At 38.0% G+C, this 22,063-nt stretch overlaps 3 protein-coding genes across 5 annotated transcripts in view; 1 reads left to right on the top strand and 2 right to left on the bottom strand.

The window, feature by feature from the left end:
- Positions 1-1,476: 1,476 nt before the first annotated feature.
- cntd1 (cyclin N-terminal domain containing 1) lies at positions 1,477-13,815 on the bottom strand. 2 transcript variants are annotated; one of them, XM_057826036.1, is made up of 7 exons: positions 13,777-13,815; positions 9,648-9,723; positions 5,995-6,151; positions 5,775-5,937; positions 5,543-5,687; positions 1,707-1,803; positions 1,477-1,636 (listed from the first exon to the last, which is right to left on the bottom strand). In XM_057826036.1, exons 2-7 carry the CDS (start codon positions 9,707-9,709, stop codon positions 1,529-1,531), a joined length of 732 nt encoding a protein of 243 aa, XP_057682019.1. In that variant the 5' UTR covers positions 9,710-9,723; positions 13,777-13,815; the 3' UTR covers positions 1,477-1,528. The 2 variants fall into 2 exon arrangements, with proteins under 2 accessions (XP_057682019.1, XP_057682018.1); XM_057826035.1 differs by lacking the exon at positions 13,777-13,815 and adding an exon at positions 11,794-12,370.
- On the top strand, positions 12,156-15,039 carry LOC130909487 (cytochrome c oxidase assembly factor 3 homolog, mitochondrial). The gene is made up of 2 exons (XM_057826037.1): positions 12,156-12,501; positions 14,320-15,039. Exons 1-2 carry the CDS (start codon positions 12,306-12,308, stop codon positions 14,415-14,417), a joined length of 294 nt encoding a protein of 97 aa, XP_057682020.1. The 5' UTR covers positions 12,156-12,305; the 3' UTR covers positions 14,418-15,039.
- The window catches only part of wnk4a (WNK lysine deficient protein kinase 4a), a 103,072-nt gene continuing 95,710 nt past the window's right edge, over positions 14,702-22,063 (bottom strand). Inside the window, exons 17-21 of one of the 2 annotated variants that reach the window (XM_057826034.1) lie at positions 20,825-20,903; positions 17,336-17,786; positions 17,122-17,264; positions 15,852-15,946; positions 14,702-15,786 (exon numbers count right to left, since the gene is read on the bottom strand). In XM_057826034.1, the coding sequence (XP_057682017.1) occupies positions 15,784-15,786; positions 15,852-15,946; positions 17,122-17,264; positions 17,336-17,786; positions 20,825-20,903 (771 nt within the window). In that variant the 3' untranslated portion in view covers positions 14,702-15,783. Of the gene's footprint in view, positions 15,787-15,851; positions 15,947-17,058; positions 17,265-17,335; positions 17,787-20,824; positions 20,904-22,063 lie in introns of both variants that reach the window. The other variant, XM_057826033.1, reaches the window with a different exon arrangement.

A 22,063-nucleotide genomic window follows, 5' to 3' on the forward strand; every position in this document is an offset into this window, starting at 1 on the left:
ATCAACTTCATTGCTTGTTTATTCCATTCTGTACAGTTTTAAATAAAACTGAGCAGTCAATGAATTTTCTGGTTCCTTATTTGAATACTGACTCAGATTTCTCTATGTTTTTATGTATGTAGGCTATATTTACAAAAATGAGAAAATATACATGGCGGAAAACACAGACAAGGATGAAAAGCACTTTCTGCTCTCCCCTCTTTAAGATAAACTGCTGTATTTTAAGCCAAAAGAACTGTTGTGTTTGATAGAACAAAATGTCTATATGCTGCCATAGCAGTTTCATGGCGCATTAGGGCCCCAAACCATTTTTAATTTGTCCGTTTTACTCTGGAGACCCCCATTTACAGACTCCGCGCAACCGCTTTTGTTTCAACTTAGCCATAAAAAGAAGGTAAGTAATTATATTTATTATTCGAAATGGCCACCATTTTTAGCTTAGAATCATTAATTGATGCCTAATATTTAGTTTAAAAAAAAAAATCACTCGCATTTTTCAAACGTTTAAATTAATTACATCACAATGGAAAAAAATGGTGTCTGTAAATAGGTCACAGATATCTACCTCATAACTATCGCTTAATTGTATTTTTTTTTTGTTTTTTTGTTTTGTTACGGTCGCATTTTCCCCAATATTTTAGATGATAATCGATCCAAACAAAGACAAATTGAGAAAAAAAACCTTTATAAGGGTAAATATTTGATGTCTGCGATTTCTGCATTGCGACCCTTGTTAAACTACCGCGTTTCACCCATAAAATCCCCAAAAAGTCCGGCTATGGCCATTCACAGCTGTGTGTTGACACTCGGTAAGACATGCTACATGGAGTTTTTGGATTGAAACAAGGTAAGTACGCGATAATATCTCGTTAAAATCATGAGGGTCTTTAATTATGCTCTCTAATGCTCTCACCTCGAGTTAGGGTTTAGTGGTTTTAAAATGTTATTTCTTTATTTATTTATTTTTAAATGCCCTCCAATTCAAAATGTTTCTTCCCCCAGAAAATTGAGAGTTTAAGCTTTCCAATGATGTATCACATCTGCATATAGGACAATTTTGAAATTTGGCCAAACTGGAGGTCTCAGACCGGAACTTCAAGTCACTTGAGTGTTTTTTCGCCGTATATGTATATTACATTTTTCATCGGAAGAAAATACTTTTTACTTGTAAAGTTAATTTTTAAGCAAGAATTTTGGTACTTTTACTTGAGTAATTGGAGGAATTTTTTGCACCTGTATCTGTACTTTTACTTAAGGAAAAAAGAAAAAAAGTGAGTGAATACTTCATCCATCACAGGGACGCAGCGCTTAACTCATTTTTACCCACCGGTCACAATAGTGACCAGAAACAATAATTTATTATTATTTTTTCAAATATTATTATTTCCAGAGAAACTTGGCTTGGATGTTTAAATTTAATGAAAAATGAAAAGTCACACACCAACACACTGAGGACGAACGTGTGCATTAGGAGAGATTTATTCTCTTCATTAATCTTTGTTAAGTGAGCACAAGAGACTGGGAAATTTCACTGGCCGTATGAGGGGGTTCCGACAATCAACGTAAGCGCGACGCGGCTGAAGTCGCTGATAACAGCGGTGGAGATTCCGGTCATGTGGCTCAGTTCTGTCACCACCTGAGAGGAAAAATCCACCGAGTGGCAACACGGCAGCGGGAGGGATTTTAAAGAGCTAGCATTTTTTTACCTGCTCCCAGTACTGGACGTGGAGGATGAAGGCAGCCGCAGCGATGACACCCACGCCCAGCATCATGCAATCTTCGGTCACTGTTATAAACTTCTCTCTGGTGTTCACAGGGCGTTATAGCAGCCTTAACATTGTAATTACTGTTGCATCGATAACATTTTTTTGATCATGTTTAGGGTTGGGCATCTAGCATCGATGCGATCCGGGACTAACACTCCGGTTCTCCTGGAACCGTTCGAATTTTTTAAATTTCGATTCCAAGTTACGATGCTCTGACCGCCAACCGGAAAAAATAGCTGCCGAACACCACGAAGAACCAGCCACATGAAGACTAGCTCCGTTATTAGCAAATCAAATGAAGTGGCTAATTTAGCTTAGCACAAAAATGTGCCGCTTTGCTTCACATAAATGACAAAAAAGTTACAGAATAAACACACTGAAATTATATCAGACCCTCTGTTAAAACGTGCAAACCTACAGATTTTGTTTTATCAAGGGTTCCCAATGATATGTAGTGCAGAGGAGGTGTGTAGCGTCTGTACACCTCAAGGACTTTTTTCCAACTAAGGTAATGTTCTTTTTGCCTGATGCTTCCAGTAAATCACCACTAGGGGAAGACAAGCGCACATAGCATAACCAAAGAAAAACTGTAGAGTCCGGAGTTACAATAGTGACATCTTGTGGATGGATGAACAAAATATCAGTTTAGAAAGAAATCAAACTTAAAAAGTAGTCAATTTAAGATCAAGGGACAGAACACTCCTCCTCGCCTGACATCTGATGTCAGCCCTTAACTAACTTGTAGAAATACCACCTAAAAAACAATGCAATACAATAAATGCTTGCAGCATACGACACTCTAAAACATAGGCAAAACAATAAATGCTTGCAGCATAAGACACTCCAAAACATAGGCAAAATAATAAGTATGAATGTTTTCTCCGTGAGCTTTTGAAAAATAAACATCTTTGTAAAAGTGCACTCCTGTGGAAAGAAACTTCATCATATTCAAGTTCAAAGACTGATATTTATATACAAGTTAAAAATAGCTCTGTGAGATATTCATAGCAAAATTAATTGAAAATTCATATAATTTAAAAAATAATCTAAAAGTTAAGAAAGTAATAAAACTATGCAATTTTTCTTACCCTCCCTATTAAAAGAATTGGAATCGAGAATCGTTTGGAATCGGAATCAAAATGTGGAATCGGAACCGGAACCGTTCGAATTCAAACGATGCCCAACCCTACTCATGACATTAATTCGGACCAGAGGTGGGTAGTAACGTGTTACATTTACTCTGTTACTTTTACTTGAATAACTTTTGGAGAAAAAAGTACTAAGAGTGGTTTTACTAAGCCACATTTTTTACTTTTACTTGAGTAGATTTGTGAAGACGAAACGCGACTCTTACTCCGTGCTACACTAGTCGTTACATTTTACCTCTTCATTATTCTACATATTAGATTTTCCTTTTTTTGCCAAAGATGTCAACAGTGGCACTAACAGTTTCACCGATGAAATGTCGCAACAAGAATCACATGACTCCATTATACCAATCAGACTCAAGCTTGCCGTTCTATGATCACGCCGACCTATTCAATCATGTGGCGTCTTTAAAGCACTGGAAAAAAACAAGTATTGGACATAGAGAGCTGCCATCAACAGGACTTAAAAGCGCAGATTTCAACCTCTCTGCCTGTTTTTATTTGGAACCAAATGACCAAGGAAAACCGGAGATATGATTCTTTTAGTTTTATAATAGGAAATATGTTTTCTCCACTAGAGGGCACTCATGCTCTCTCGACAAATTATGCTTCATTTTTTTTTCTCTCTCGACGGAATTCAATGATCCACCCCCTTTGGCTTAATATGGTTATGTAATAGGTTTTAGTGTTCTTCTTAGATGTACAATAAGAACAATTCATATGGGAAAAAAATACCATTGTTAGAAAAAAAAACATTGTCAGCAGTTACTCACAATGTTACTCATTACTTGAGCATTCTTTTTACCAAATACTTTTTTACTTGTACTTGAGTACATTTTTTTGATGTCTCCTTTAAGTTTTACTTTATTTTGAAGCAAAGCTACTTAAGTAAAAGTTTTGGCTAATCCACTCACCTCTGATTCAGACACCTCCCTTTGTGGTATTGGCCAATGCTGCTAGTTTTGAAACAATGCATTTTTTAATTATTCAAATACTAAAACACTGCAAACTCACTTGACTGTAAATTGCATTCCTGGCTTGGTCAGACACTGCTTACCTCATTGTCTGCCACTGACGGGGCTTGACGTCCAATCCATTTGAGCTCGGAGGGCTAGTTTGTTCATTCAAACTTCAAATGGATTGGACGTCTACTAGTGATAAGCTCATTTTAATTCATGGCAGATGCGTGAAAAAAAACCTTTCATCACTCCATCCAAAATGGCGTCATGGTGGCCATGTTGGTAGGGGCGAATTTCCACGGTAGATTGTGCATTACGATGGTATGCCACCAAAACGAAATTACTTGTAAATGATTAACCATTATCAATTTTAATCATGTATTATACAAATAAACTACTCGACTCTATAGTGTTAATATCTCTTAAAGAGATCCACAGATAGAAAGACTTGTACTTCTTAAAAGATAAACGTTATAATGAGTCAAAATAATTTGATATTGAAACCTCTCTTGATGTTTTCGTTTTTATAGAATTTGTAAAAAAAAAAAATTAACTAGTAGGTCACCATTGTTGTTGACGTCGCAGGACGGTGACGTCACATGGTTACGCTGCCGGGCTACCAGAGTATGACTCTAGCGACATAAACATGTCATCTGTTCAACCCTTTCGATTTGAACCCGATTGGAACATTAATGAGCATGACGCACTGTCGATATTTCACAAAACGAGCAGCGAAAGCAAAATGAACAGGAAAGACGGGATGAGACGAGCTGAGAGTAGGCAAAATGCCAAAATGTGCTACACCGGCGAAACGTCTACAAGAGGTGAATTTGACACCCAAAGTACTACCGTGCACTGTCAGCTTGTTTTGTTTAGATGCATACAGACAGAATATACTAAAGAGGCCTTAAGAAAAAAATACTTAAACGTAGTAATATCAAATAACGGTGGTTTAAATACACTACGTGACTAATGTGGTCAACAGATTAACAATCTATTTTAAAGCTACTACAAGAAAACACAATGCTTAAAAGTATGAGAGGGAAAAGCATGCAAAAAGTATTTCAAGGCAAGGAAAAAGTATGAAAGACGCAATAAAAACATAAATAGTAAATCCTCGCCGTTTTTAACCGATGAGCGCATGTGTTGGACATCTCGTCGCGTAGAAGGAATTGCAGTAACCCGGTAGTATTCGTCGCGTGACAATGACAATCTACGTCATCACCCCGAGCGTCCGTTGCTTGCTTAAAATATGGCGCCCTCCGTAGGTCAAAACATTTACTAAATATTATAAATGTTTAAATCAATGGCAATATTTTATGTGATCCTGATAACATATTTTCGTAAAAGAGAACAATTGTGGCTGATTAGAGCCTGCAAGTCTTTAAGTCCTAGGTTCCCTTTAATTCAATGGTGGCGAAACGGTCAGTAGATGCCCCAATACCGGTAACTCTGTGTTTGACAAATCACCACAGAACATGGTGCCGTTAGCTCATTGGCTGCCATTGTCGGCAACAAATGTCCCAAAATTTGGGGGAATCAGAAACTTACAAAGACAAGCATGTAATCACTACATTTCGTCCAGCAAAAATTGGACATCCATCACCGTCAATGGCAGCGAATGCATGTTTGGGCCATCTATTCGAAAAGAGAAGAACTGGTAGCGTACCTCATTTCCGCGGTGGGATTGAGGTTCTGCGTGGTTATGGTGAGCAAAGCGTCATAGAAAGAGTCTCGCTGCAAGCTGACTAACTGGAGAACATGGCGGCACAAGCGGTACAAGTGCTCCACGGGGGCGCTCGGCTCGTTGTTCGCTGCGGATATCAGACGAGTCAAGTTCATGTTCGGAAGCTAGAACTTTGATTCTTGTTTTTAATGATCTCATTTTCGCCTCGCCCTACCGAGCACCTCCAGAAGGGTTTCCACGTAGGTGAGAGGGTTAGGAAGATCCAGTCGGAAGTCCAGGCCCTTCAGGACCATCAACTCCGATTCCAGAATGGCCTGCTTGGAGAAGTTGAGGCCGACTGAGTGCAGGAAGCGCATGGCCATGTGGATGTCAACGTTCTGAAAAGAAGGAAACTTTTAGGTTTGATTAAGGTGAAAAGTCACTTCTTGTCTTACTTGGCTCTGCAGTGACAACTTGCTGGCCAGTTGAATGCAGGAAAAGACGGTCAAGGCGAAATTTCCCTTGAGCTGTTTGAATGTGGCATCCTCAAGGGCCCCCGGATCGGTCACTCTAGCATCTGTCAGCAAATGTGTAATGTTCTTGACCATGAACCTGAAACATAAAAATCAAAATCCTTTTACACGTGGGAGTAGTTGATTTTGAAACACGAGTCTCTGTACTTCTGATTAATTTCTCTCAGCCTAAGCACAGACATAGACTACACCATCAGTTGACAAGACAGCTCCCACAGACATTACGCCACGCCTTCCCATAGGGGGCCGCCCTGGGCAGAACGTTGAGTTGGCTTTCCCTGTTATAAACTCAAACACACGCTGCGTTCTAACGCCGGATTTAGGTGGCAATAGGATAAAGGTTTCACTGCATACAAGCAGGCAGAAGTGTCTCAAGAGTGATTTGGTCGAGGATTCAAGGTAATTATTATATTAATTAGCACCATGCATGCAATTTGAAACGTTGTGAAAAAAATCAATGGATAAAATTAGTGTAACTTTGGCTTGAAATATTTACGTAAAATGAATGATAACTGCCCGTTTTTTGCTTTTAACCAAGAGTCAAGACTAATTTACGTTCATATCTATAGAAATTCCGCGATTTAAGCATTTATTTACTAGAATTGTCAACTTAAAAAGCTCTTTGTTTCGTGACGGCCGCAATGTTGCATTACACAATACCGTAATTTTTGCCATATTTACGTAAAAGGAACGATAACTGCCCGTTTTTTGCTTTTAACCAAGAATCTAGACTTTTCAACGTCCATACCTATAGAAATTCAGCAATTTAAGAATTTACAGTGGGGCAAAAAAGTATTTAGTCAACCACCAATTGTGCAAGTTCTCCTACTTGAAAAGATTAGAGAGACCTGTAATTGTCAACACAGGTAAACCTCAACTATCAGAGACAGAATGTGGGGAAAAAAACAGAAAATCACATTGTTTGATTTTTAAAGAATTTATTTCCAAATTAGAGTGGAAAATAAGTATTTGGTCATCTACAAACAAGCAAGATTTCTGGCTGTCAAAGAGGTCTAACTTCTTCTAACGAGGTCTAACGAGGCTCCACTCGTTACTTGTTTTAATGGCACCTGTTTTAACTCATTATCGGTATTAAAGACACCTGTCCACAACCTCAGTCAGTCAAACTCCAACTCCACTATGGCCAAGACCAAAGAGCTGTCGAAGGACACCAGAGACAAAATTGTGGACCTGCACCAGGCTGGGAAGACTGAATCTGCAATAGGTAAAACGCTTGGTGTAAAGAAATCAACTGTGGGAGCAATTATTAGAAAATGGAAGACATACAAGACCACTGATAGTCTCCCTCGATCTGGGGCTCCATGCGAGATCTCACCCCGTAGTATCAAAATGATAACAAGAACGGTGAGCAAAAATCCCAGAACCACATGGGGGGACCTAGTCAATGATCTACAGAGAGCTGGGACAACAGTAACAAAGGCTACTATCAGTAACACAATGCGCCGCCAGGGACTCAAATCCTGCACTGCCAGACGTGTCCCCCTGCTGAAGCCAGTACACGTTCAGGCCCGTCTGCGGTTCGCTAGAGAGCATTTGGATGATCCAGAAGAGGACTGGGAGAATGTGTTATGGTCAGATGAAATCAAAATAGAACTTTTTGGAAGAAACACAGGTTTTCGTGTTTGGAGGAGAAAGTATACTGAATTGCATCCGAAGAACACCATACCCACTGTGAAGCATGGGGGTGGAAACATCTTGCTTTGGGGCTGTTTTTCTGCAAAGGGACCAGGACGACTGATCTGTGTAAAGAAAAGAATGAATGGGGCCATCTATCGAGAGATCTTACGTGAAAATCTCCTTCCATCAGCAAGGGCATTGAAGATGAGACGTGGCTGGGTCTTTCAGCATGACAATGATCCCAAACACACAGCCAGGGCAAGAAAGGAGTGGCTTCGTAAGAAGTATTTCAAGGTCCTGGAGTGGCCTAGCCAGTCTCCAGATCTCAACCCCATAAAAAATCTGTGGAGGGAGTTGAAGGTCCGCGTTGCCCAACGACAGCCCCAAAACATCACTGCTCTCGAGGAGATCTGCATGGAGGAATGGGCCAAAATACCAGCAACAGTGTGTGAAAAGCTTGTGAATAGTTACAGAAAACGTTTGGCCTCCGTTATTGCCAACAAAGGGTACATAACAAAGTATTGAGATTAACTTTTGGTATTGACCAAATACTTATTTTTCCACCATGATTTGCAAATAAATTCTTTAAAATCAAACAATGTGATTTTCTGTTTTTTTTTTTCTTTTTCCACATTCTGTCTCTTATGGTTGAGGTTTACCGATGTTGACAATTACAGGCCTCTCTAATATTTTCAAGTGGGAAAACTTGCGCAATTAGTGGTTGACTACATACTTATTTGCCCCACTGTATTTACAAGAATTTTCAACTTAAAAAGCTCTTTGTTTCGTGACAGCCGCCATGTTGGATTACACCATACTGTAATTTTTGCTATATTTACGTAAAATGAACGATAACAACCCGATTTTTGCATTTAACCAATAATCTAGACTGTTTTATGTCTTCATATCTATAGAAATTCCACGATTTAAGCATTTATTTACAAAAATTGTCAATTTAAAAAGTCTTTATTACGTGATGGCCGCCATGTTGGATTACATAATACTGTAATTTTTGCTATAAATATTTAGGTAAAATGAACGATGACTGCCTATTTTTTTTGCTTTTAACCAAGAATCTAGACTGTTTTATGTTGATATCTATAGAAATTCCGCGATTTAAGCAATTATTTACAAGAATTTTTTATAAAGCTCTTTGTTACATGACGGCACCATGTTGGATTACACAATACCGTAACTTTGGCTTGAAATAGTTACGTATAATGAACAATATATGCCCATTTTTTTTGCTTTTAACCAAGAATTTAGACTGTTTTCCGTCTTCATATCTATAGAAATTCCGCAATTTAAGCATTTATTTAAAGGAATTGTCAACGTAAAAAGCTTTTTGTTTTGTGATGACCGCCATGTTGGATTTTATATCTCTACACAATAGCGGAATTCAACCTAAATAAATTGTGATTGTATATAGAAAAATGCAGATTTTGCTTTTATAAAGAGTGAAATTAAGATGATTCTGCATGCTTTCCTCAAGTATTAATTTTCTAATGTGAAAATTGAGTGATTTATTAGCTGTTCAAAAAATTGAAGTTGCTATTTTGGGCAAAAACGTATATGTTAAGTATTGCAATTGTTCCCGAAAATATAGGTGATTTATCTGTGCATTTGGTGATTTTTGTGCATGTAGCATAAAATTTGAGAATTTTATAGCCATTTATTTAAAGTTTTGTTATACTTGTGTAAAAAATATAATTAATGGGGATTTTATTAGGGAACAACTTTGAATTTTTTTTATGTCGCTGCTCATGGAGACTCATATATGCCTAAGGGAGGTGCCTGTTTTGGTTTTAGGTTGCTAGCGGCTTTGGTTTTGAAAATATGTAATGTTTTTGAAAATAGGCCCCCTACAGATCGACCCCTAGCCCCGTCAACAGATCGTGAAGTCTATGCCACAGAGTTAAAAGGGCCACCATTTTTACCTTTGAAGAAATTCAATGGCTTGGTATGCAACGGATGTGTCCAGTTGGAGCTCCCGACACATCAGCAGTGTGTATTCTGCAGAAACAGGAGTGTCAGCAAAGGGAGCTGCTATACAGTACAACAAGGAAATATTATATACATGCACAAGCAGTTGATGGAATGAAACGTCAGCCATTAACTCTCGGAGTGTTATTGATTGTTCCGCTGCCATTCAGGAGCGCCATATTAGCAGAACGCTAATTCAATGTTGAGTACAGGAAAGCACAAAAGTAAATAATGTACATGCTAGTGAAAATGCTAATAAATCATTTTTTTTGCAGTTCTGCAGAGTATGAGTGAAATGATTTCCTGAATCCATTCTGTTTTACATAGCATACAAAAAAGCTAAACCTGTGAAAATTGTGAATATAATTAATAATAAAACTCAGAAATGACTGTAGTTTGGAGTGCAGGTTGGCCACAAGAATAATTGTGAATTAAATTTAATAAAATGTAGTAAAAATGAACTCTTGTACGTCAAGTTATTCACATTATTTGCATTTGTTCATATCTCAACTTTGTTTTAAAAGACATTAATTATAAATTTCACATGCTTCTACGTTCTACTAACAGAAAATCACATTAAAACCATAAGCGGATTTTAAGTGGGGGCCAGGGCCCCCTGGTGGCCGAAAAGTGTCATTGCATGTAATTGACTTTCCTATATATATAAAAGTTGTAAAGCAATAAAACTGCAACAAAAATGAATGAACTGAACAAAAAAACATTTTTTTATAATGGGTCGAAATTATTTTTCGAGCACCTTGGACAGTCATTTGCTTTGCATATGATTTAACATATATATTAGGGCTGTCAAAATTATCGCGTTAACGGCCGGTAATTAATTTTTAAAAATTAATCACGTTAAAATATTTGACGCAATTAACGCACAAATGCCCCTCTCAAACAGATTAAAATGACAGGACAGTGAAATGTGTACTTGTTGTGTTTTACGGAGTTTTGTCGCCCTCTGCTGGCGCTTGGGTGCGACTGATTTTATAGGCTTCAGCACCCATGAGCATTGTGTAAGTAATTATTGACATCAACAATGGCGGGCTACTAGTTTATTTTTTGATTGAAAATTTAACAAATTTTATTAAAACGAAAACATTAAGAGGGGTTTTAATACAAAATTTCAATAACTTGTACTAACATTTACTTTTTAAGAACTACAAGTCTTTCTATCCATGGATCACCTTAACAGAATGTTTTTTGGGTTTTTTTCGCATTCAAAAACTTTCTATGATTGAAATTTCTTTTTTTTTTTTTTTATTGAAGCAATTTTTCTTTTTGAAAATCTACTTTTTTTGAAGCAACTTATTTTTTGATTGAATAATAGAGAAAAATGTCCTAGCCAAAATGTGACCCAAACACAAATCAACATTACTTCAATCAAAAAAAAACTTACTTCAATCAAAGAAAAATAAAAACAATAAAAAATAAAAATTAATGAAAGTAAAATAGCATTCACATGCATTTCCTTGTGTTTTTTGAGTTTCAAATTTATTTTTGCATTCAAACACTTTTTTTTTTTTTTTTTTTTTTTTTTTTATTGAAGCGACTTTTTTTGGTTGAAAATATATATTTTAATTGAAGCATTTTTTTTAATTGAAGGAACTGTTTTTTATTGAATAATAAAGACACAAATCTACCTCCATATGGCTCCGCCCAGGGCATACAATTTTTGACTTGGGTAACTACATTGGCACGACACCGGGGGCGTACCAAATTCAATTGATGATGATCTTGGCGTATATGGTGGTGTATTCCCTCAGCAGCCTGATTTAGAATTCCCCGCAAGAATGATGGGAAACAAAAAACACTCATTGTCAACTTATTATAATAAATATACTTGGAAGTTAATTTTATTACTGACACTGCGTTTTGGGGTCATCAACATGTTGTGCTCCCCCTGCCCCAAAAGTCAAACTCCGCCTACTATTAAAACTGAACATTTCAAACGGTATAACGAACCATTTAATCAGAGAAGTAAATTTGGACAAAAATGTTAGCATTTTAGTGACTGTTTTTGCTAGCTTGCGCATCCAAAATAATGAATTAATAACCAAATAAAACCATGTAACCGTTTAAATGTTAATCCCTTACCAAACAGTCTTCTGTCCTTGAAGGCTCCACTACAGATGGGCAAATTCTGGAGGTTATCTCTATTTCTCTCGTTGAGATCCGTTAGAAAGTCCGTCAGCATTTCGACAGAGGTTTCTCGAAACTGTAAACTTTGAGACTTCGCCAAATTCTCCCTCGCCATAGCCATTTTACTTTGTCGTTAAAAGATAGTCAATCAGTTTAAAATGCTAATTAGTTGTCTAAATGCTGTTTCTATTGAATTGTACCACAAGATGGCGATGTTCTCTTGGAGTTTGTTTGATAGGAACCGAGGAAGCCGCTGTATGTACCCGGGGATTATTTTGTCGTGACACGTCTCAGTGTTTGTTTCACCCCGAACTTTTTTTATGGCTGCACTATTACGAAGCAGATCTGATAACAACATGGATTGACTTTCTATCGTTTAACCACATGGGGTCGCCCTGTGTGGATGCGTTGCAACTCAGCGGGGACAACTTGCGAAACAGGCAAGTTAGCTAACTAGCTGGACCAATATGGCAGACAAGGAACCGAAGCGGTCTGACGCCCCTTTCGCGACTAGGATAGACCCGAGCAAGGAGGACCTTTCTAGAGAACAGTTGCACTTTATCAAACAGGTGGAGCTGGAGCAATGGAAGAAGAGGACGCAAAAGCTGCGGACGCGAAACGTGCTGACCGGGGTCGCCGTAGGCGCGCTTGTACTGGGCATCTGTATCCTTGAGCTAATGCTAAATGCTAACGTGAACACAAGGTGAAACCAGGGCTAACAAAACTAACCAGATCTTGAAGATATCGCGTAAGGGTAAATCTAAATCTTAAAAAAAAAAATAACAATAATAATAAGGTGATACATATTTATATATTCTTTTAAATAGTGTCACGCTGACTTGGTTTGAATAATTTATAACAAGATCCGCAGCTGGAACTAAGTTAGTCCTGGATTTAAAATTAAAGTAATAATAATGATAAAGATTTAAAATGTTTCTTCTAATTAAAATATACCAACAGTCACTTTACATTCGCACTATGAAGAGACATGGAGACTACGCGCGGGTACAGTACAATGTACGTTTAATCAACTAGTTAGTTCGAATAATCGAGTAATAGGATTAGAAACATTTAATATGTTGCAGAATAAATTTTAAAAGATGTAAACCAAAGGCTTGCTAAGATTGCACAATCAAAAGACCATTATATGTGAATACTAGGGCTGCAACTAACGATTATTTTCTTGATTAATCATACGATTAATTAAACAGTTGATTAGTTGGATAAATGTCAATTCTTTCAGTTACCTTCACAATTTACCTTGAAGATGTTTTCGGCATGTTGTAAGTAGCAATGAGAACAAAATTGATGACAATTTCCTTCAACTGTATCTAATCAAATTCGTTGGCAACTAATTTATTAATCAATTAGTTGTTGCAGCTTTATTAAGAAGCTAGTTTGGACATGTCCGAAAATTGGCAGAAGTGTGTATTGTTTTCCAAAGTAAAAGCAGATTAAGTCCTACTTTCACCTAACAAAAATATAATGAAGAAATCTGATATTTACAACTGAGAAGTTATATATTTGTTAGGATTTCAAGAATTTAGACAAGTTTAAGGTGAAGGTTCTAAACGATTAATCAGTTATCAAAATAGTTGTTAATTGTTGCAGCTCTAGCGAAGACAAAATACAATGCAGAATTGCACTTTCATTTTAAAAAATACATTGAAATACTTCAGTTTAGCCTCAAACGTTATTTTTAAAAAAAAAACATTCGGATCTAAGTACAATGAAGCAACAATTGGCCAACTTGCATAGCAAACGTCAGATATATACTGCACTATAAAATGCTAACTTTTTTTTTTTTTTTTACAATGCTCTTAAATCGTTCACATAGTCCCACAAAATCTGCTAAATATACCTATTAACTAAATTACGAATGCATTAAAAAAAATGATAAATAAATAAAATAAAACATTGGCTCAAAAATAAACTTACCTCAAGTTGGTCTTAAAACATAAAGCAGCTGGATTCACTACTGCTAAATGACTTGTCATATTCACTGTTACCACTAGAGGGCAGTGTATCCACCCAAATCAATAAAACTAAATGCAAACTTAAACCATTAAAACGCCACTCTAATTAAATGAATCCTCGAAATAGTAAAATTAGCTTTTTTAACCAATCGAATGTCTCGAGTTAATCAATTAATCGTTGAAATCAAAATCTCACGATAACACCACCCAAATTACAGCATATGAATGTTCATTTGCATCTAACACTGCCATTTCAAATGGATTAGATGTCTATCACTGTCATTGGCAGCCAATGAGTTAAACACTTTTCTCATTATTAGTGTCAAATAAATTCACAGTTTGTATTCTTATCATATGCTTTGAGCAACAATCTTTATATGAATGAGATTTATGCTAGGTGTTGTCTTGGGCTTCAACTTCCAGCAGCTTTATATTTTCAGTTTGTGATTTTTATGTCTTATTTCTTTTCGGGTTATTTTCTTTAACCGCTTGCTCCCACATCTAGACGGCTACACATTTTACTCTGTCGGTAAGGAGCGAATCATGGATGAGATAGACGAGGAGGCTAAGCGAGCCCGAATGCCAAAGACGGGCACCAACTGAAGACAACCTGTTGGCACCGCAGCTGACCTTTTTGCTCATCTCAAAGACAGCAATGGACTTTATCGTCAACAGGGACTTAAGTGAAAGAATAGTCTCTGTGGTTTTGCAGCCATTTTGTGCAAAATCTGAAGTGACCTGTTGCGGACAATGCAAAACAGCAGCACGTAAAGCAACACAAAATTGTTGTAATTAACTGTATTTATGTCTATAAAGTGAAACATAGAATAAAATTGATTCATGTTGTTTTGCAAAAACACACTGGGTCATTTTTTTCAAAACTGGTATTTATTGAGCTGGGAAATCCACAGTAGTAGAGAAATAGAAAATAAGACCTATAGTACAGATGGAGGAAAAAGGCACAGATGGCAGCAGCTGAATTGTACATTTAGTTAATCATCTACATTGCACGTTATTTTGCAAATCTTTGAATATATTATTTTTGATATTTTTTTTCTCAATGTTCAGTGTGACTATTTGCTAAGGCACATTGACAATGGACATTCTCCTTTGTTTTATGTATTTTTTTTCTGCTAAAAATGAACACAGTTGACCAACAAGCAATGTGTTAAATGAAAACGCTAAAGTGCATGAGGTGCTTCCTTGCGATCCTAATAAACTAACATTAATATATAATTGTTTGGATTTTTTTGCATGAGTGTGTAAACAATCTAAAAATGTACTCTATCATATTCAAATGTACATTATGTTCAAGAGAAGCCAGTAGTAGTATGATATATAACCATTTGCATCTTATACTGGCTCAATTACTTCCACCAAGAAGCGACAAGACTAAAAGTATACAGAAATCTCTACATGCATTTTCCACATTCCTTTTCATTTCTCGCTGATTTTCAATTATTCGTAGGGTAACCAAGCCAGACTGAGGAAGAGGCGTGCGTGTTAGTGTAAAGGGGGAATGAGGCTATTTTTATACATAGGATTCGGCCTATATTTTTCATAGGAAAAATATTTCTGGTCTAAAATGTATCATTTTTTACTATTTCAGGTTGCTTACTTAGGAGAGAAACACCGATTTACAATTCCAGTCCTCTATGAACTAAAGAGTTTGAAACATGATGCACAGAAAAATTACCTCTTGTGTTTCTAAAATTTTGAAGTGCAACTATCTACACTAAAGTAATGGTAAATATAGATCGCTGCTTGGCGGAGGTCTGTGGATTTGTCTTCAACCATCTTATGGTTTCTTATTCAAGATGGCTGGTGTCAAAACGAAATGGATTTTTACAACACAAACGGATATCTGCGGCAGCTTCGTTGGATTGGTAGAAAGTCGTTTTTCTACAACCTTTGGGATGCCGTCGGATGAGGTAGTCCGGGTATTCAGCATTTGCTGGCTTGAGTTTTCTTACTGGGAAAGAAATGTAAGATCATAAGAAAACTAAACAGGAATAAGAACCGTACGTGCAAACTCACCATTCTACTGATGTCTGAGGCGAAGGTGACGCCTTTGCTGGGCTTGTCCTGGGAGCTACTGCTGCTTCCGCCAAGAGAGTTTCTTCTAATAATACCTGCAAAAAGTTCAAATGTCAGTACACGCATGACAGTTGATTTTATATAATCAAATGTGTAGGTCAACAGGGACAGATGAGCTTGAATAACTTGACAAAACTGATTATTTGCCAAGCCTGATGCTTTTGGATCTGCTTTTTGCAGATGATGTAGTGTTGGCTTCATCAAGCCGTGACCTTCAAGTCTCACTGGAATTGTTCGCAGCAGAGTGTGAAGTGGTCGGGATGAGAATCGGCACCTCCAAATCCAAGACCATGGTCCTCAGTCGGGAAAAGGTGGAATGCCCTCTCCGGATCAGGGATGAGGTCCTTCCCCAAGTGGAAGAGTTCAAGTATCTCGGGGTCTTATTCATCCCTAACCATAAAAAGGGACAAATTCTGCAGCAGGATGGTGCGCCATCGCATACTTCAATCTCTACCTCAAAGTTCCTCAAGGTAAAGAAGATCAAGATCCTCCAGGACTGGCCAGCCCAGTCACCAGACATGAACATCATTGAGCATGTCTGGGGTAGGATGAAAGCGGAAGCATGGAAGACGAAACCCAAGAATGTTGATGAACTCTGGGAGGCATGCAAGACTGCTTTCTTTGATGTTCCTGATGACTTCATCAATAAATTGTATGAATCCTTGCCGAACCGCATGAATGCAGTCCTTCAAGCCCATGGAAGTCATACAAAATATTACATTTGGATCTCAAAGCACCACTACTTAATTCGCTTATGTTATGTAATATATTTTTGTATTTGAAGTACATTTTTTTGTTTAATTTTCACACTACTTTCTGTAGGCGACAAAACTTTTGACTTGCCAAAATTTGACCTTGATGTCTTCATGAAATGATAAATCTTTTTTCTGTGAAACAAATATTTTTGTACATTCTCTTTTTTTTTCTGTGAAACAAATATTTTTGTACATTCAACATAATTTGGGAGGGTCTTAGCTTTCATATGAGCCATCTCTTAAACCAATTGAATAATTAAAAGGTTATTCGCAATTATTTCTACAAACTGGATAAGCGACAAGACTTTTGTCACGGACTGTATGTGTATGCCAAGCCTGATGCAATCCAAGCAAGAATAGCCTGAAATTGTTATGATTGAACGTGATATCACCTTGGATGGGTAGTAAGTCCAAACGCTGGAGGCTGTTGCGGCGCGACGGCGGGACCCCCGCACCTTTGGACAGGCGGCGTTGGCGGTTGGACAACATGGCGGCCGGTGAGACGATGCCAGGCGGCGGGACCTTGCCCATCTTGCCGTAAAGATCCTCGATCTCTTGCTTCTGTGCCGCCTGCAGCTCCTGAACCTCCAACAGATGCCTGCAAAAAAGGTTTGGTCTTTGGCAGAGGTCCAGGGTTGTGTAACAAACAATTTTGTAATAGTCACTCACTTCTCTCGGAGTTCCTGGAGCTCGTCCAGCATGTCGTCGTCATCGTCGCTGTCCGAGTCGTCGCTACTCATGTAGGACGCACTGTGGCTGTAGGTCATGGTCCACAAGTGGTGAAGGGCGTTGCCGTACTGCGGGCTTCCGGCGGCGCCTTCCCACAGCCGGCCTTCCGCCTCTGGCACAGTCACTGATAACCCGCTGTCCGCGGACGTGCCCATTAAACTGAGGCTGTGCGCCCGCCGACGCCCTCGTCTCCTCGCCCTCGGTCGCTCCTCTGCCACCTCCTCCTCTTCTTCCTCCTCCCTCAATGTGACGGAAGTCCCCAGGATAATCTCTGACTCGCCCTGCACCTCTTGGGTACTACTCGCACCCACTTGTGGCAGAGGAGCCACACCCACTTCGGGGCTGGGCGACACCTGGAAACGCCCCACCGTCACCGGAGTGGACAGACATCCTTCAGGGAAAAGGGAAAACAGCTTCATTAAGTTCACTAGCGCACCTACCCCTTAGTCCCGCCCCCTTCGCAACAGTTATATACAGGTGTTGCCTCTGTGGATGCTTCACAAGCAACTAATGTGCGCGCAGGCCAATTAAAGTTCATCAAAAGCAAGGACGTAGGTTTGGATAGGAATGGTAGGGACATAACACAACCAACTTTTTAGCATGCTCAAATTATCCTCACCAACTTTAAGCAACCTTATTTGCATGGTATAATGACTTCATTTATATAGGTAATTTAGATTGTCTTCCCATGTGTTAGGTAAGGATAGAATTGACCCTACTATTATTAAGTGAATTACAGTAGTTTAATTATGTTCAGACTTCCATTGACCCCTTTTCACTTGCTGAATGTGCCAGTCCATTTTTCCCCCTCAAACACATTTCATTGGCTGATGACTTGACCCCCATTAATAAATACAACATGCTGCCTCCTCAGCCCCCTTTAAAGATGAGGGATATTAAAAGATTGTTTTTCTGCCAGCAGCAGCCACTGTAAGTAATGTAAAAACGTACATGTTGTGTAGGTGGGGAACACACCACTAATTTTGCTACTGAAAGTCCGACCCGCATCAGAGTTAGCATAACATTAATCTGTGCAAATTTCTTGAAACCGAGGAGGAAGCTGCTTTGAAATATCCTGGATGTTTTCTACTGATAACGTTAAACTTTAGAGTTAGTGAACCAAGGTTTACCTCCTTCTTTACCAGTTTTCATTTATATTTCATTTATGTGGTCTTAAAGCTGCCCAAAGGAGCTTTTTTTTTTTGGGCTGTGTTTGTGGACAAAAGCAGACATGTTTTACCTGAAGAAGGCTCCATTTTTATTTATTTTTGTCATTCCCTGTCTAAGAGGGTTTTTTTTGTTATATTTATTTACACAGACAATCTTGAGTGGTATTAAGACAAATGTTTATTTTTTGCATGCCTGGATCCTTAAGAGGTGATTAACATGTTTGTATTTCTTGTCTACGTTAATATAATTTGTGTAAATATAATGCAATTTAAATGTGCTAATAAAATCCAGACATTTATTCTGGAAGTTATCAAAATGGTTCTTTCGTAGTTGAATCAAACGGTGTATCACCTGAACCAATATAGATGCACTGCAAAACCCCACCTACTTAAAAGTGAAAAAAAAAAAAAAAACTTAAATTCCCTTGTTTTCAGTCTAAATCTACTAGAAATAAGTGAAATTATCTGCCATTGCTTCAGGTAAATTTTACTTAGATTTCTTGAAAAATAGCTATCTGAAAATAATCTTAAAAGGCTTATTTACAGCAAAAAGTTTGTATATTTAATCTTGAAAAACTTGTTTGTCAGAAATGTTCTTAATTCAAGAATAGTTATTGTTCAAAATATTATTTGAAAGCATTTTTTCTTGATTTTAGGTGAAAAATAACCGACTTTTAGATGTATGGGCTTAATAAGAAAAAATAGCAATATTAATAAGTGGAAGACTCTGACGCATTAATTCTGTTAACTAGCATTTAACACTCAAAACAAGACGGAAAAAATTATTCGGCTGGATTTAAGAAAAATGATCAGATTAAGACTTTATACTGTAAATTTGCAGTGCGAAAGTTAGTATAAGTCAATACAATTGTTTAGCTTATCAATTAATTAGGTTCTTAATGGTGAGAAAATTAACCCTGACCGCCGTTCACCCAATCTGTTTGGTCTTATTAATGTCCCGTCCCCAGCAAAAAGTGTACATGCAGGTTAAGTTGTTATATCGTCCCTACCAATAGACCAAACCTATGCCCTTGATCAAAAGTGTTTACTTGATCCAAAATGACTGTCACGTGTCCTACAAGTTGGCAAATTATTCATTACCAATCAGATTTTTCATAATGGGTGCCATTTTAAAGCTAGTCTTGAAATAGAATGAGAATTATGTGAGATAAACTCAAGAAATCATTATTTACACATTGAACATGACGTGCTTTTATTTTGAAATGTTCACCGGAGGTACATTCGCTAAGCCGCTGACTGTAAGCTTTAGACTCAGTAAAAAAAAAAGTGCACTTGTCCTCAATTTGCGTCATCCAAGTGGTGTCAGTAATAGAATTTTTCTTTTCGCATCGTTTGCAAATGCTGTAAACCAGCGAGTTCTCATGTTTGTAGTGTCACCTTTTGACCGCAAGTTTGCATTTTTGAGAAGACTGCCAATGTTTTATAGCAGGCTAACATGGTTCGTACATTGTCTTTTCTCCATTAGCCTCAATGTAGCAATGCTTACATTTTACAATGTTTAATATAGATGTGTTTCCTTATTATGTATGTCTGACCTTTAATTCTATGGAGTGTTGATGACCAATAAACATTTTTGAATTCTCATATGGAATCAACATGCACGTGTGCCGAGCGCACGCAAATACACGCATGCACAAATGTATGCACGCACGTGCTGATAAATCGCAGCCGGGAATGTTACCCACCTCATTTTTATTTACCGTGTGATAAATTGACTTACTGCATATCGCGACAGGCTTAAGTCTATCATATTCAATATTACATCAGCAACATTGGTAACATAATTCCAGTGTCCTCTAGTGTTGTACTAAGGCCACAGTGCTTTAGTGCTCAATTTTGTCCACGTGGTGTCCTTGTAAGAGTAAACCACAGTAAGGGTTTAGGCTGGGCGCATGCAAACAGAGCCACTCTGTTTAGATTCTATAAACACAGACAGGTGTGGGAGGGAGAGGCCTGTAAAGGAGCGTCTGGGCGTCAATTGGTCGATAGACGTGGGCAGGGGACGCCACGGCACCTACGCCCACACGGGACAGAACATTAGCTACCGCATTAAAGGTTACGCAATGGCTCCTAGGGCATGGGCGATGCTGTTAGCGAGCAGAAGAAAACACGTCAATAGGTAAATGCAGGGAGTATTTAGAGGGAAAACATGGTGAAAATGGCCGCTGTGTGCGCATAAACAAGCATGTGTGCTTTTTTGTTTGGCCTGTAAACACCAAAGATTTGAACAATTCCTCACCTGGGGGGGTCGAAGGCGTCACTTTTTGGTTTGACGGGCTTCCGGCGTTCAGTTCAGACAGAGTACTGATGGAAGATAACTAGACAGAAGGAAATAAAAGATGAATTAGCTTCTTTTTTTGATGTTACATTACTGGTGTGACAATCTATCGTTAAGTCAATATATTGCAGGACTTGGTATCCCAAAAGGTTATCGATACTGTCACGCTAAGAATCAAAATATCGTTTTAAAAAGTTATCACTGTTTAATAAACGAACTAACAGGTTGGTACCAAAATTTTCCACTGAAATATTGTCTGTTAACACGCTGTCTGCCATTGTACATTTCATTTTGACTTCCACTTTTCTTGAAAGCACAATATATACTGTACATAGTACAGGCAAGTCCCCAGGTTACGACGTACCCGACTTGCGTGATTTCGACTTTACGTCGCGTGTCTCGTCGGCTGTTTTTTCTCCAGTCATTTTTTTTTTTTAAAGTTTCTCCAGTCATTTTTTTTTTTTTTTTAAAAGTCGCGTAACAGTGTCTCGTCTGCCACCTCTCAGCATTGATGGTAAGTACAGTATTTTATTTGTCATTTAATTTTGTTATTTATTAGGTCTAATTAATTAAAATGATTTGTTCATCTCTACAGTAATTGCTGTGCATATCTGGTACTTCATTATACTACAGCAGTGGTTCTTTAACCTTGATACCTTAAAGGTATCGAACCCAAGAGTTTCACGTGTGGATTTACCGAACCCTTCGGAATTAGATAATAAAGCAATTTTTTTTCTAATTCAAAACCGATATAAGGTAGCAAGCTAATAATTTAGCAAATTCCCATTCAAAATCCTTCTCATTTTGACAGCATGTTTTATGAACAGGTCAAAATTTGAGACCTCGCTTTCCCATTGGTCTGTTGTTATTCCCTCATACAAAGTGCGAGTCAACCTTCCACTGAGCAAACCAGTTCCTCCTCCCATCAGATCGAGGACTCGCAGTTAAAAGACATGGATTAAGTCTGAAAATTGGGAGCAAACGAGTCCAAAACCTGGTATAAAAGCCACTTTGCCTAAATTTAATCAGTGTACAAAAATAGGGCTCTGCATTTCTTGACCTTCGCCGAACCCCTTAGATTTACTCCCCGAAGCCCTGGGGTTTGATCGAACCCAGTTTAAGAACCACTGTACTACAGTATATATGTGCGGTACTCTTTCATTTGTTTCCCTCAGACTTGTCGTGCCAGCGCTATTTTCT

This window comes from Corythoichthys intestinalis, chromosome 21, assembly GCF_030265065.1.
Source record: "Corythoichthys intestinalis isolate RoL2023-P3 chromosome 21, ASM3026506v1, whole genome shotgun sequence".
Lineage (NCBI taxonomy): Eukaryota > Metazoa > Chordata > Actinopteri > Syngnathiformes > Syngnathidae > Corythoichthys > Corythoichthys intestinalis.

Coding starts and splice junctions, on each gene's coding strand:
- cntd1 (XM_057826035.1), bottom strand. CDS start 11,959: ATGGCTATGGCGAGGGAGAATTTGGCGAAGTCTCAAAGTTTACAGTTT. Junction 9,724..11,793: donor CAAGGACAGAAGACTGTTTG/GTAAGGGATTAA, acceptor CTGTTTCTGCAG/AATACACACTGCTGATGTGT. Junction 6,152..9,647: donor GCCATTGAATTTCTTCAAAG/GTAAAAATGGTG, acceptor TTTATGTTTCAG/GTTCATGGTCAAGAACATTA.
- LOC130909487 (XM_057826037.1), top strand. CDS start 12,306: ATGGCAGACAAGGAACCGAAGCGGTCTGACGCCCCTTTCGCGACTAGG. Junction 12,502..14,319: donor CGCGCTTGTACTGGGCATCT/GTATCCTTGAGC, acceptor TCCCACATCTAG/ACGGCTACACATTTTACTCT.